The 13735-nt window shown below is 44.0% G+C and overlaps 1 protein-coding gene across 1 annotated transcript in view; it reads right to left on the bottom strand.

Annotated features, from left to right (window-relative positions):
* Positions 1-11433: 11433 nt before the first annotated feature.
* The window catches only part of LOC140426991 (polypeptide N-acetylgalactosaminyltransferase 10-like), a 167483-nt gene continuing 165181 nt past the window's right edge, over positions 11434-13735 (bottom strand). The window contains exon 12 of the mRNA XM_072512346.1: positions 11434-13671. Coding sequence (XP_072368447.1) covers positions 13507-13671 — 165 coding nt within the window. The 3' untranslated portion in view covers positions 11434-13506. The remainder of the gene's footprint in view (positions 13672-13735) is intronic.

Raw genomic sequence — 13735 nt, 5'->3', positions numbered from 1 at the left:
AATTAAAGAGATTACCATAGACAGAGAGAAGGTTCCAAGTGGTCTGGCAGGCTTAAAGGTAGGTAAATTTCCAGAGCCAGATGAAATGTATCCCAGGCTGTTGAGTGAGGCAAGGGAGGAATAAACCAGGAAACTACAGGCCAGTCAGTCTAACCTCAGTGGTGGGGAAACTATTGGAAGCAATTCTGAGAGTCATGATTAATCTGCATTTGCATTTGGGAAATGCACATATTGGAATAATCCATGTTAGGGGATTACCCATGATGGGCTATACTGGACTGTCTTCCTTGGTTTCATGTCTATCTATCTTAGTACATTGAATATATCTCCAGCAATGGTTTATCTTCCTGCCCCTATTCCGCACTCCCCGCCAAAAAAAGGTCCTTTCTTGGATCTACATTTTCTCCATTTACATGATGTACCTTGATGTATACAAACAATACTCATAATTATCTATCTGCCACTATCTTCAAATCTATCAACATCTCTATTTTGTCAGACCATCTATCTGGCCTCAAGTCATGTGCAAGCCATGATGTTCTCAAAAAAACCCACTGGAAAAACAAGATAAATGCTTTTGGCTTCCACTAATAGTTTGACAATCTTGCCCAGACTCCATTTGAGCTAGGCCATTGTCTATGATGAATTAGATGGTACCCTCATGAACTATGGTCTGAGCTTCAAAGTGCATATCCAATCGATTACCCATATGCCTTTGCCACACTGTTCACTTTCTACACCTCCACAATGGAAAAATTCCACGGGTTTGATTCTCCTGAAAAGTTTCGAAGTATGGTAGCGATCGAGAACTACCATGAGCTTCCCGGTGCTCGGTTTGGCGAGGCTGGCAACACGATTCAACATTAATTGGCCCGCTTAACAAGGCCCCGTGGCTTCTCACCGCAAATGAAGGCTCGCCGGCCAACCCCAGCCAGCTGACCAGGAGGACTGGCCTCCAGTGCTGAAAAGGTCAACGACCTACTCCCGGGCACAGCAAGAGTGAGTGCACATCAACCACACCCCACCATCCCTCCCCCCCCTCCCCAACGGAGACCTTGCCGCCCCCATGCAAGAGAATCCACCCCCAACTCTCCATGCGACCCCCGACCCTCCCTCCACTATCCCTCTCCCTTCACACACACCCTCCCACAAATGTGAACCACGCATGTGGCTCATGATGCCCTCTCTGTGCCTCCTCGGGGAAAGCTCTCCCACAATCATCAGGAAGTGGCCCAATCTGGCCATGGTGTGCCGGACATAAAAATCCTCACCTCCTTCGAGGTGCTTGCCCTGGAGGTGACTGGTGTGGCCAAGGACAAGGCGATCACCAACGCAGAGGCTGGCAGATGCCGCAGAGGTGAGGAACCACCAGGCTCCACCCAGAGGACCTACCAAGCGTGAGTTGTTATTGCCTTACTGACTGACCCATCTGTCCCATTCACCACGTGTCTATTCTCCCGCAGATGCTCTAGCCGACGGCGCTGGCCCATCCCGGGTGGCTCCCTCTCCAGCCTCCCAGGAGAACATATCGGAGGAGAGCTCCAAGGATGCCACCATAATCGTTGCATCACAGTTGTCACCCCTACCCTCCACCAGCACAGATACACACACCTCTTGGGAAATGTTAGTGGTCAGGCTTCTGGGACACATTCTGGTGAGCACCTCACAGTTGTGGAGGCAAGAACACCCTGGTGAGACAACAGTCGGAGGGCAGCTGGATCCCAACTTGATGCTGAGCCTGTGGAAGAGATCATCCCGGAACTGTTGGAGATGTTAGGGTGTGGTTGGGACATTCAGTGGAAGATGTCAGTGACACTCCAGCAGGTCCATAGCCGCTTGGAGGAGTCCCAGAAGCTACGGGCACAGATGTCGCCGGCAATGCGTGGCACCGGGGCCAACACTGCTAGGGTGGCAACTGCAGTGGAGAGCCTGGTGCACAACATTGGCATCATTAGTGAAGGTATCCAAGGTGTCACGCAGTCGGTGACAGCCATAGCCGAGGGTCTCGGCAGAATGTCCAATGCGCTGCGGGATGTTACCCAGTACCAGGCTGACCTTGATGAGGTTCAGCAGGACATGTCCTGCTCTTAGATGTGGATGGCCAAAGCACTGCGGAGTTTGTGCCAGTCGGTGGGCATTGACATGGCGCTGCAGAGCATGTCCCAGTCATGGAGGAGCATCGCCAAGGACGTCGACACGATAGTGCAGACCATGGGGAACTGCCGGGGCTGGCAGAGCCAGATATTGCCAGGGCTCAAACCAGCTGCTCCTCCATCCAAAAGTGAACCCCAGGGTCCTATAGACACTGAGCGGGTGGAGTGGACACTGGGTGCCAACCCAGACCTCTCCCATGGCGTGGCAACCGTGGTCACCAGCTCCTCCAAGTTCCACCCCTCCGATGCAGCTGTGTCTCAAAGTCAGCACAAGCGACAGGGCAACACGGCCCTGCACGTGCAGCCGACAAGTGAGCTGGGGCCCTCTGGCCCCAGAGAACGCCCGCCAGGGGCATCAAAGGCCAAGGGACAAAGTAGGCAGCTGGCTGCCTCCACTTAGAAGTTCATCCTGGGCACATCTAGACGTAGTGGGAGAGCTAAGAAGGCAAAGCACATTGAAGATCACTGGGGGCACCGGGGGAGGGGGTGGAGGTGAGGTGGGGGATTGATACACACAATAAACATCCTTGTGCTCAACCAGTACGATGTCTTTCTTCTGCAATGCGGACCGACCTCCAAACCCTTGGCCCATCTCTCCAGGTATTTTGCCCCCTCCCTGTGGCGCTCACCCACTCTCTGGCTGTGGCCATGTCCCCGGAGGTGTGTCATTGGGTGTTCCAATGTTGGCTGCTGCGTGTGTGGTGTTGCCTCCTGCAGTGTTCAAGCACAGTATCCAGGCATCAAGGTGTGATTGGGATGCTAGGTAATAGAACATAGAACGATACAGTGCAGTACAGGCCCTTCGGCCCACGATGTTGTACCGACATGGGAAGTCAAAAAACAAAAGCCATCTAACCTACACTGTGCCATTATCATCCATATGCTTATCCAATAAACTTTTAAATGCCCTCAATGTTGGCGAGTTCACTACTGTTGCAGGTAGGGCATTCCACGGCCTCACCACTCTTTGCGTAAAGAACCTACCTCCGACCTCTGTCCTATATCTATTACCCCTCAGTTTAAGGCTATGTCCCCTCGTGCTAGCCATTTCCATCCACGGGAGAAGGCTCTCACTGTCCACCCTATCCAACCCCCTGATCATTTTGTATGCCTCTATTAAGTCTCCTCTTAACCTTCTTCTCTCTAATGAAAACAACCTCAAGTCCATCAGCCTTTCCTCATAAGATTTTCCCTCCATACCAGGCAACATCCTGGTAAATCTCCTCTGCACCCGTTCCAAAGCTTCCACGTCCTTCCTATAATGAGGTGACCAGAACTGTACGCAATACTCCAAATGCGGCCGTACCAGAGTTTTGTACAGCTGCAACATGACCTCATGACTCCGGAACTCAATCCCTCTACCAATAAAGGCCAACACACCATAGGCCTTCTTCACAACCCTATCAACCTGGGTGGCAACTTTCAGGGATCTATGTACATGGACACCGAGATCCCTCTGCTCATCCACGCTTCCAAGAATTTTACCATTAGCCAAATATTCCGCATTCCTGTTATTCCTTCCAAAGTGAATCACCTCACACTTCTCTACATTAAACTCCATTTGCCACCTCTCAGCCCAGCTCTGCAGCTTATCTATGTCCCTCTGTAACCTGCAACATCCTTCCGCACTGTCGACACCACCGACTTTAGTGTCGTCTGCAAATTTACTCACCCATCCTTCTGCGCCCTCCTCTAGGTCATTTATAAAAATGACAAACAGCAACGGCCCCAGAACAGATCCTTGTGGTACGCCACTTGTACTGAATTCCATTCTGAACATTTCCCATCAACCACCACCCTCTGTCTTCTTTCAGCTAGCCAATTTCTGATCCACATCTCTAAATCACCCTCAATCCCCAGCCTCCGTATTTTCTGCAATAGCCTACCGTGGGGAACCTTATCAAACGCTTTACTGAAATCCATATACACATCAACTGCTCTACCCTCGTCTACCTGTTCAGTCACCTTCTCAAAGAACTCGATAAGGTTTGTGAGGCATGACCTACCCTTCACAAAGCCATGCTGACTATCCCTAATCATATTATTCCTATCTAGATGATTATAAATCTTGTCTCTTATAATCCCCTCCAAGACTTTACCCACAACAGACGTGAGGCTCACCGGTCTATAGTTGCCGGGGTTGTCTCTACTCCCCTTCTTGAACAAAGGGACCACATTTGCTATCCTCCAGTCCTCTGGCACTATTCCTGTAGCCAATGATGACATAAAAATCAAAGCCAAAGGCTCAGCAATCTCTTCCCTGGCTTCCCAGACAATCCTAGGATAAATCCCATCAGGCCCAGGGACTTGTCTATTTTCAGCCTGTCCAGAATTACCAACACCTCTTCCCTACGTACCTCAATGCCATCTATTCTAATAGCCTGGGTCTCAGCATTCTCCTCCACAACATTCTTTTTCCTGAGTGAATACTGACGAAAAATATTCATTTAGTATCTCGCCTATCTCTTCAGACTCCACACACAACTTCCCATCCCTGTCCTTGACTGGCCCTACTCTTACCCTAGTTATTCTTTTATTCCTGACATACCTATAGAAAGCTTTTGGGTTTTCCTTGATCCTACCTGCCAAATACTTCTCATGTCCCCTCCTTGCTCGTCTTAGCTCTCTCTTTAGATCCTTCCTCGCTACCTTGTAACTATCAAGCGCCCCAACTGAAACTTCACACCTCATCTTCACATAGGCCTCCTTCTTCCTCTTAACAAGAGATTCCACTTCTTTGGTAAACCACGGTTCCCTCGCTCGACGCCTTCCTCCCTGCCTGACCGGTACGTACTTATCAAGAACACGCAGTAGCTGTTCCTTGAACAAGCTCCACATATCCAATGTGCCCAACACTTGCAGCCTACTTCTCCAACCTACCCCTCCCAAGTCATGTCTAATGGCATCATAATTGCCCTTCCCCCAGCTATAACTCTTGCCTTGCGGGGTATACTTATCCCTTTCCATCACTAACGTAAACGTCACCGAATTGTGGTCACTGTCCCCAAAGTGCTCACCTACCTCCAAATCTAACACCTGGCCTGGTTCATTACCCAAAACCAAATCCAATGTGGCCTCGCCTCGTTAGCCCGTCAACATATTGTGTCAGGAAACCCTCCTGCACACATTGTACAAAAAACGACCCATCTAATGTACTCGAACTATATCTTTTCCAATTAATATTTGGAAAGTTAAAGTCTCCCATAATAACTACCGTTACTTTCGCTCTTATCCAGAATCATCTTCGCCATCCTTTCCTCTACATCCCTAGAACTATTTGGAGGCCTCTCGAAAACTCCCAACAGGGTGACCTCTCCTTTCCTGTTTCTAACCTCAGCCCATACTACCTCGGAAGAAGAGTCCCCATCTAGCATCCTCTCCGCCACCGTAATACTGTTCTTGACTAGCAGCGCCACACCTCCCCCTCTTTTGCCTCCTTCTCTGAGCTTACTAAAACACCTAAACCCCAGAACCTGCAACAACCATTCCTGTCCCTGCTCTATCCATGTCTCCGAAATGGCCACATCGAAGTCCCAGGTACCAACCCATGCTGCCAGTTCCCCTACCTTATTTTGTATACTCCTGGCATTGAAGTAGGCACACTTCAAACCACCTACCTGAACACTGGCCCCCTCCTGCGAAGTCAAATCTGTGCTCCTGACCTCTATACTCTCAATCTCCCGTACCCTAAAACTACAATCCAGGTTCCCATGCCCCTGCTGGATTAGTTTAAACCCCCCCAAAGAGCACTAACAAATCTCCCCCCCAGGATATTTGTGCCCCTCAGGTGCAGATGTAGACCATCCTGTCTGTAGAGGTCCCACCTTCCCCAGAAAGAGCCCCAGTTATCCGAATCCCTCCCGCCTGCACCATCCCTGTAGCCACGTGTTTTATTGCTCTCTCTCCCTATTCCTCATCTCATTATCACGTGGCACGGGCAACAACCCAGAGAGAACAACTCTGTTTGGTCTCGTTCTGAGCTTCCATCCTAGCTCCCTGAAAGCCTGCCTGACATCCTTGTCCCCTTTCCTACCTATGTTGTTAGTGCCAATGTGGACCACGACTTGGGGCTGCTCCCCCTCCCTCTTAAGGGCCGGGAAAACACGATCCGAGACATCACGTACCCTTGCACCTGGGAGGCAAAATACCAAACGTGAGTCTCTCTCGCTCCCACAAAATCTCCTATCTGTGCCCTTGACTATCGAGTCCCCAATTACTAATGTTCTGCTCCTCTCCCCCCTTCCCTTCTGAGCAACAGGGACAGACTCCGTGCCAGAGGCCCGTACCCCATGGCTTACCCCTGGTAAGTCTCCCCCCCCCTCCCCCACAAGTATCCAAAGCGGTATACTTGTTACTCAAGGGAACGACCGCAGGGGATCCCTGCACTGACTGCTTCTTCCCAGTCCCTCTTACAGTTACCCATCTATCTCCAATTTTGGTGTAACTAATTCCCTGAAGCTGCTATCTATGACCCCCTCTGCCTCCCGAATGATCCAAAGTTCATCCAACTCCAGCTCCAGTTCCCTAACTCGGTCTTGGAGGTGCTGGAGATGGCTGCACTTCCTGCAGGTAAAATCAGCAGGGACACTAACGGCATCCCTCACCTCAAACATTCTACACGTGTAGTGTATCGGGTTTCCTCTCCACCAGAATTTATTGGTTGGGGGGGGACGGGACGGACCTTCCCAGAAGTCCGCGGGTCAAACTTCCGGTTCCTGCCTTATATTAAAAAAATAAAAAATAAAACAGAAAAGAAGAAATTCTGAGGACTGCTCCTGTAAAGTAAGTGTTTTTAAATCAAAGACTCACCCCCGGACAGGCCCCTGCACTCTGCTCCCGCCGAAATTCACACATGCTACATTGCCCACCCACGGGAATCCACTTAACCACGATTGCCAATTCCCTATTGACATTTAGAGATTAGCTGTGAGCAAAACTGGCGGATGAAGTTTAATGTAGGAAACTGTGAGGACATCCACTTTGGACCTAAAATATTTCAGATTACTCTAATTGGTGAGAAGCTAGAAATTATGGATTAGTGAAGAGTTTCACAGGATCAAGTACACACATTGTTAAAAGCTGGTGGAATATTTTAAAAGGCAATTAAAAATGTTGACATTTAATTCAATAGAGATAAAATAAAAAGTGATGGAAGTTATTTAGCGATTGTAGAGAGCTCTGGTTAGACCCCATCTGGTATGCATTCGGTTCTGGGCACTGCATCTCAGAAAATAAATAGTGGTCTTAAAGTGGATGTTGCAGATTCACCTGAATTATACTGGGGTTAAAGTGGTTGAATTATCAGGACATATTGCATAGACTAGGGCCAGGATTCTTCAATCGGAGTTCGCCCCGCCACCAGTGAGGACGGACAATTTGCCGCTCAGCCAGAACTCCATTCACCGCAGCAGGACCGGACAATCCTGCCGGTGTTAAGGGACAGAGAATTTTGGCCTAGGTTCATATTCCCTTGAGTGTAGAAGAATAATACCTGATTGAATTGAGGTGCTAAGATGATTAAAGAATTTGACAGGATTGATAAATACAAATTGGGTGGGAGAGTTCAGAACAAGTGTGTAAAACTGTAAAAATTAAAGATGGATCATTTAGGAGCGATGTAAGCTCATACTTCTTCACACAAATGTTTCTGAAAATTTGTAACTCTCTCCCCAAAACATTTCAGGCTAGGTAAATTGACAATTAAAAATAAATTGATGAATTCTTTGTTAAATCGGGGAATAAAGAGTTACGGAACAAAGCCACGGAGGTGAAGTTAAGATACAGATCAGCTATGATCTAATTGAATAGCAATTAGCAATAGAAAGGGAACTGAATAGCCTACTCCTGTTCTATTATTCTCAAGTCATTAACTTCGTACCCTGTCATTACAGATTGCATGTATGTCAGTTGTTCTACTGTACCTCGTACACTAAAACAAACTCTGTAATATGTTTGAGTGCACAGTAAGCACAGCTTTCTTGAGCTGACTGGCCTTGGAGAAATGTCACAGTTAAGTCTAAACCTCACCAACAGGTTCTCAGTATTTTTAGATAGCAGTGACACTGGAGTAAATTCAAAGAAAACAGTCAAACGTGATAGAAAGTGCCACCTCTTTTTACTAATGCTGCAAAAAAGTAGGGTTACACATGTTGATACATTACAGTAGATAAATACAGTTCTACATTTATATGCACAAATAGAAAATTTATTAAAATCAATTACAAAATTTTTTTTTTTTACTATCAAATTTACAATTTATCTAAGGACCATAGCATTCTTTCAACATCTTAACAGAATTGTTACAAGGATTTCAAATTTGTTTAAAGTATCAAATTCCAGACAAATACCAAGATTTATCCATCTAGTGTCTGTCATTAACCCAGAGTGTGTTATATATTCAGTACTGAATATGTACAGGTGGCAAAAGGTAACTTTGGACAATATGAATCCCAAATCTTTCCACCACAGGGGATTTCCTCACCTCACATCTGAATCTGTTGAAGATTTGTTGGCAAAGATAAATTGCCATGGATTAGTCAATTCCATTAACTTTTGTATCAAGGGTCAAAGTGACAAATGTGACTAGCATCATTCTCAACCTGTTCCCCATGACATGGTTAATTACATAATCCTTTTCCAACACCTCTCCACCATATTCTATCTGCGTGGGAGTACACTTGTCTGGTTTCATTCATAACCGATTATCCGCAGTATCTTCTTTTCCCACTCCATCACCATTACCTTTGTGTGTCCTCAGATCTAGCTTTGAACCCCTTGTAATTCTCATCCACATGTTCCCCCCCCCAAAACCAAAAACATAGCATCAGTTTTCACATGAATGATGATAGCACCATCCCTCTCAACCCCTCCACTGTCTCCAAGCTACACTGTTTTTCCAATATCCAACACTGGATGAGCAGAAATTCCGCCCAATTTAAATACAATGTATTGGGAATACGACAGCCAGTGTTCTACAATCAGTGTTCCTTAGCCACTGACTCCATCCCGGTCCCTGACAAGTGACTGAGACTAAATGACACACTTGGTAAATTTAGTATCATGTTTTGCAGAGATGGGATTTCAGCCACTATCTGCACCATCACTAAAATTGCCTAATTTGAACTCTAATATCACCCGACTCAGCACAGCCTTAGCTAATCCGCTGCTGAAATCTTCACCCATGCCTTTGTTGCTTGACTATTCCAACACGCTCCTGAGCACCCTCCAACATTCTACTGTCCAATAAACTTGAGGTAAATCTCTGCTGTCACCAAGATCAGCCATCATCAGTCCACCAGCAGGCGGCATGGAGGTTAGCACTGCTGCCTCACAGCTCCAAGGACCCGGGTTCAATTCTGGCCTCGGGTTACTGTGTGGAGTTTCCACTTTCTCCTGTGTCTGCGTGGGTTTCCCCCCAGTCCAAAGATGAGCAGATTAGGTGAATTGGCCATAATCAATTGCCCCTTAGTGTCCAAAAGGTTAGGTGGGGTTACTGGATTAAGGGGATAGGGTGGGGGTCTGACCCTAGACAGGGTACCCTTTCAGAGGGTTCGGTGGAAGCTTGAGGGGTTGAATGGCCTCCGTCTGCGCTGTAGTGATTCTATGATTGATCTACATTGGCTCCTAGTTAAGCAAAACCGTGATTTTAAAATTCTCATCTCTATTTTCAAATTCAAGCTTAATCTTGCCAAATCCTTGAGCCCCACATACTTCCAAAACACTGTGCTGCTGTAATCAGAACCAACTGAACATCTTTATTTGTTTCGCTGTTGGTGGCCATGCCTTCAGTTGCCTCAGCTCTGGTCTGTACAATTCCCTCCCTGAACTAATGCACTTCTCAACCTCCTCTAAGACGTTCCTTAAAACCTATTGACCCTAATATTTTCTTACATGACTCATTGTCAAATTTTCCTTTATAATACTCCAGAAGCAGCTTAGGCCATTTTATTATGTTGAAGGCACCACAAGTTGTTGTATTTAACCCAAGGACTATGTTTATGAAACTTTGGTTTGAAATATCGCTTAATGAAGGGTTTGGGTTTAAGTTTTGTCAGTCGCTATGCAACGTTTATCAGGCCAATAGAACTAGAAGAGATAAAATTAAAGTGACAAAAACTGGTATCAGGAGAAAATAAACATTTGGAATAACCTAGCACACTAAGTAGAAGAGTCAGACATGGATGTTGAAAATACATTTGAAGGCTTGGCTGTCTGAGTTAGATTGGTAGTGCGACAGGTTTTTGAGCCAAATGGCCGTTTGCCTTTACAATATTTTACAATCAGTGTAATAACTTTATTTTGATCTGGTGGCTCTGTCATATATGAATCTATAAGCAGGATTCCAATTTCACCCACAAAGTAATTGTTGTGAACAGTTACTATTCATGTTGGGGAAAGCAAGTTCTTTGCAAAGGTCAGCAGTTTGAGAACCCTTCATTCCAATTTCCTGTTTAAAGCAATGTGACCATTTATGGAAATGAGACAAACTAAAAGGTTGGATTACCTCTTCGATGGTATTTGGTTTCTTGACCCTCTCAATTTACATGGCTGGTATTTCATGGCAGTGGGCACCTTGCCAGCAACAAATTTCAACATAATCCAGGGGGGTATAATTAAATGCAAAAGGAGGAAGTAGCCAGGACAACTACTTGTTTTCAATGTACTCAAAGTAGTAATGCCTGTTCTAACAATTGTTTCCTGCACAAACATCAAGGTTTCAGAATAGTGAAGAAAATAGAATTTAAGACCTAAATTCTGAGGCCATCTATGTGGCAGAATGGTTCATGGGCACTTTCAAATAACCACCTTAAACAAGGAGACTTGGTCTGGATTTAAGCTATAGATAGCTTTTATTGCTGATACTTCTCCCGACTCTCCCCACCCCCACCTCCTCGAAATGGGTATTTGGTTACTTTCTCCTTTCCTATTCTGTCTGAGATTTTGAAATGAAATTGATGTCGATTACATAGAAGAAATGCAAAAATGAGTTTTGATAGGAATAAGAAGGATGTGCCGAGTTCTTCACTGCCTGAATAACAGTGCTGAACTTAGTATCTCGGTACATAGGTAATGCAAAATCTTAAGAACACTCAAGGGACAGTAGCCACCATCCGATAGGTATGCAGGGTGTTTCCTTTGCTGAGCCAAATTGGAGGGATTTATCAAATTATTCCAGCCTCCAAAATTACGCAGTTCCCAACATGTTCATAACCATTACCAACAACCTAATGTTTCAAAACAGGAGTAACTTTATAAAACATTTTCAAAGAATAACAAATGGTCAAACTGAGGAACCATTTAATAATACAATTTGTCAACTTCCTCACATGTTTACAATGAAACGATTCAAGTAGCTAAAAAAAGTAGTTGACGGAAAATACCAGAGAGTATTTTTACAAGCGGTTTGAGAGCCAGGGGACATTCAATTTTCAGAACTGTACATTTGAACAGGTAAAGCACTTGTAGTTCTAACAATGATTTTAAATTTGTGTCAGAATATATTGTGTAGTTGATACTTAGACCATCCCAAGTAATTATGCTGCTCTTACCAAAAGGCCATTTCAAATGCACATTCTCAACTGTCACATTTCCTTTGTAATGTTACATAGTTGTGAGGCCAACTTATCTTTGTACTTAAGAGCAGGCATTTTACATACATATTTGATACATGTGATATTATTTTGATTTCTCAAAAGGCATTCTAACCCATGATTAGAATTGGACTGAAAGCACGTCCTCATTGAATGCTTATATAAATGGTCTGAAGAAACGGGTAAAATGTCTAAAAGCCAACACTGGAGAACAAATCATTTAATATTTAACTCATAGCACCCCTCCGTCTACTATTTTTGAAAATAAAATGAGTTCTGCTTGTGATAAGAGTCTAAAACTAGGGATCATAAATACTAGGGACCATAAATATAAGACACTCATTCATAAATTCAATAAAGAATTCAGGAGAAACAATTTTACTTATGAGTGGTGAGGATGTGGATTGCTCTTTTATGCAAGATGTAATGCATCCTTCTATTTTCATTGTATAATCCCATAAAAGTTCTATAAGGAGCTTTGAATTCAGTCATAATTGAGTCTGAGCATTTCACAGAAATTATTCTCTCTAAAATCATGCACTATGGAAAACATAGTTCATAAACTATGCAATTCCTATAACTCTATTCTCCAGATGAGCTGGTATGGCAGTTGAATTGTGCATAGACATAAATAATGAGTAAAAGCTTAAATATTCCCCACTGCTGATCATTTTGTTTCCTTTAAAAGAAAAATTGTGCTCAACCGTTGCTCATAGATTCCAAGTTCAAACAAGATTCTTATGCAAAATTGCTGTGTGCATTCAAATTTTGTGACATTGCATAAAGTTATTTGAATACAGGTCCTTACATGTTCTTAAATAAGGTAATTTCTAAAAACCACTATCCAAGGTTGGTAGCATGCAGAAATTGTCATCTTAAAGTGCAAAATAATAGGGGCAAGTAAAACCCTGAATCCAGAGTAAAATGCAATGTTGGTGTCGACATGAGAAACATATAAATGTAGCTTCTTGCTTTGTTAAAAACAAAAACGTATACAGTCATGGAGGCACCATAGCACATTTTATATTATCCCATTTTATTTCAATGGGGTTCTTCTGAAGGTAACTCTGGTAATCAGGGTAATTAAATAGTGAATAAACTATAGTAATTCCTTTCTTTATCAAACAAGGAATTTTGAAACCACGGCAAACTCCACTGTAGAAAAAAAGAGCTTTATACAGCATGGATCCTTAATCCAGTTTGGAAAATATTGCAGTCAATCTTAATTGTTAGTTTTCACCGCACAGGTTTCTTTAAAGTGCTATCGTATCAGCTAATTTAAATGATCACTTGCAGCAATTTAGCGAGATTATAAGTTTCCTACATTATAACAGTGACTACTTTTCAAAAGTACTTTGTGGGCTGTAAAACGCCTTTGAGACTTTCAGTGATCGTGAAAAGCACAAATGCAAATCCTTCCCTTTTCTTTAACCAAATTAGAAAATAAATTGGCCAAAGAGTGAGTTGGCTATTAGCCCGGGTGAGGTATGAACCATAGTGATACATATACTCTCTGCTTTTCACCTGCCAAGGCACTAGAAACTAGAAGTTTATTATTTCAGCACACAAGCATTTGTACACTTCAAGAGTGCATGATGTCATCATTAACAAACACCTGCCTATACCTGATTCATTCCTGAGATTAAACCTTTCAAAATACCATAATTATAAAAAAAAACCTGGATTTAGCTATAAAAACATCCCATACAAACCACCCTCAGTAAAAATGAATGATTACATCTCAGTGTTTTAAATACAAGTCACTACAGGTTTTTCATGTTAATTTTTTCCAAGACTGTTGCATTTATATTTTCAAAGATCCACTGTTGTGTGGGAGATGAGGGGTTACAGATATTCATAAAAATGTTTTTATCTGTTGCACTGCAGTCCATACAGCTATTACTGGCTGGATGGTACAGAGTCTTGTCCTGGAAGACAGAATTTAAAAAAAATTGAGTAAATTATTTTGATATCAGTATGATAACATCTGTT

Source organism: Scyliorhinus torazame, chromosome 7, assembly GCF_047496885.1.
Source record: "Scyliorhinus torazame isolate Kashiwa2021f chromosome 7, sScyTor2.1, whole genome shotgun sequence".
NCBI classification, from domain to species: domain Eukaryota; kingdom Metazoa; phylum Chordata; class Chondrichthyes; order Carcharhiniformes; family Scyliorhinidae; genus Scyliorhinus; species Scyliorhinus torazame.
The sequence above is the reverse complement of the archived record's forward strand: the minus strand, read 5'-3'. Positions and strand labels throughout refer to the sequence as shown.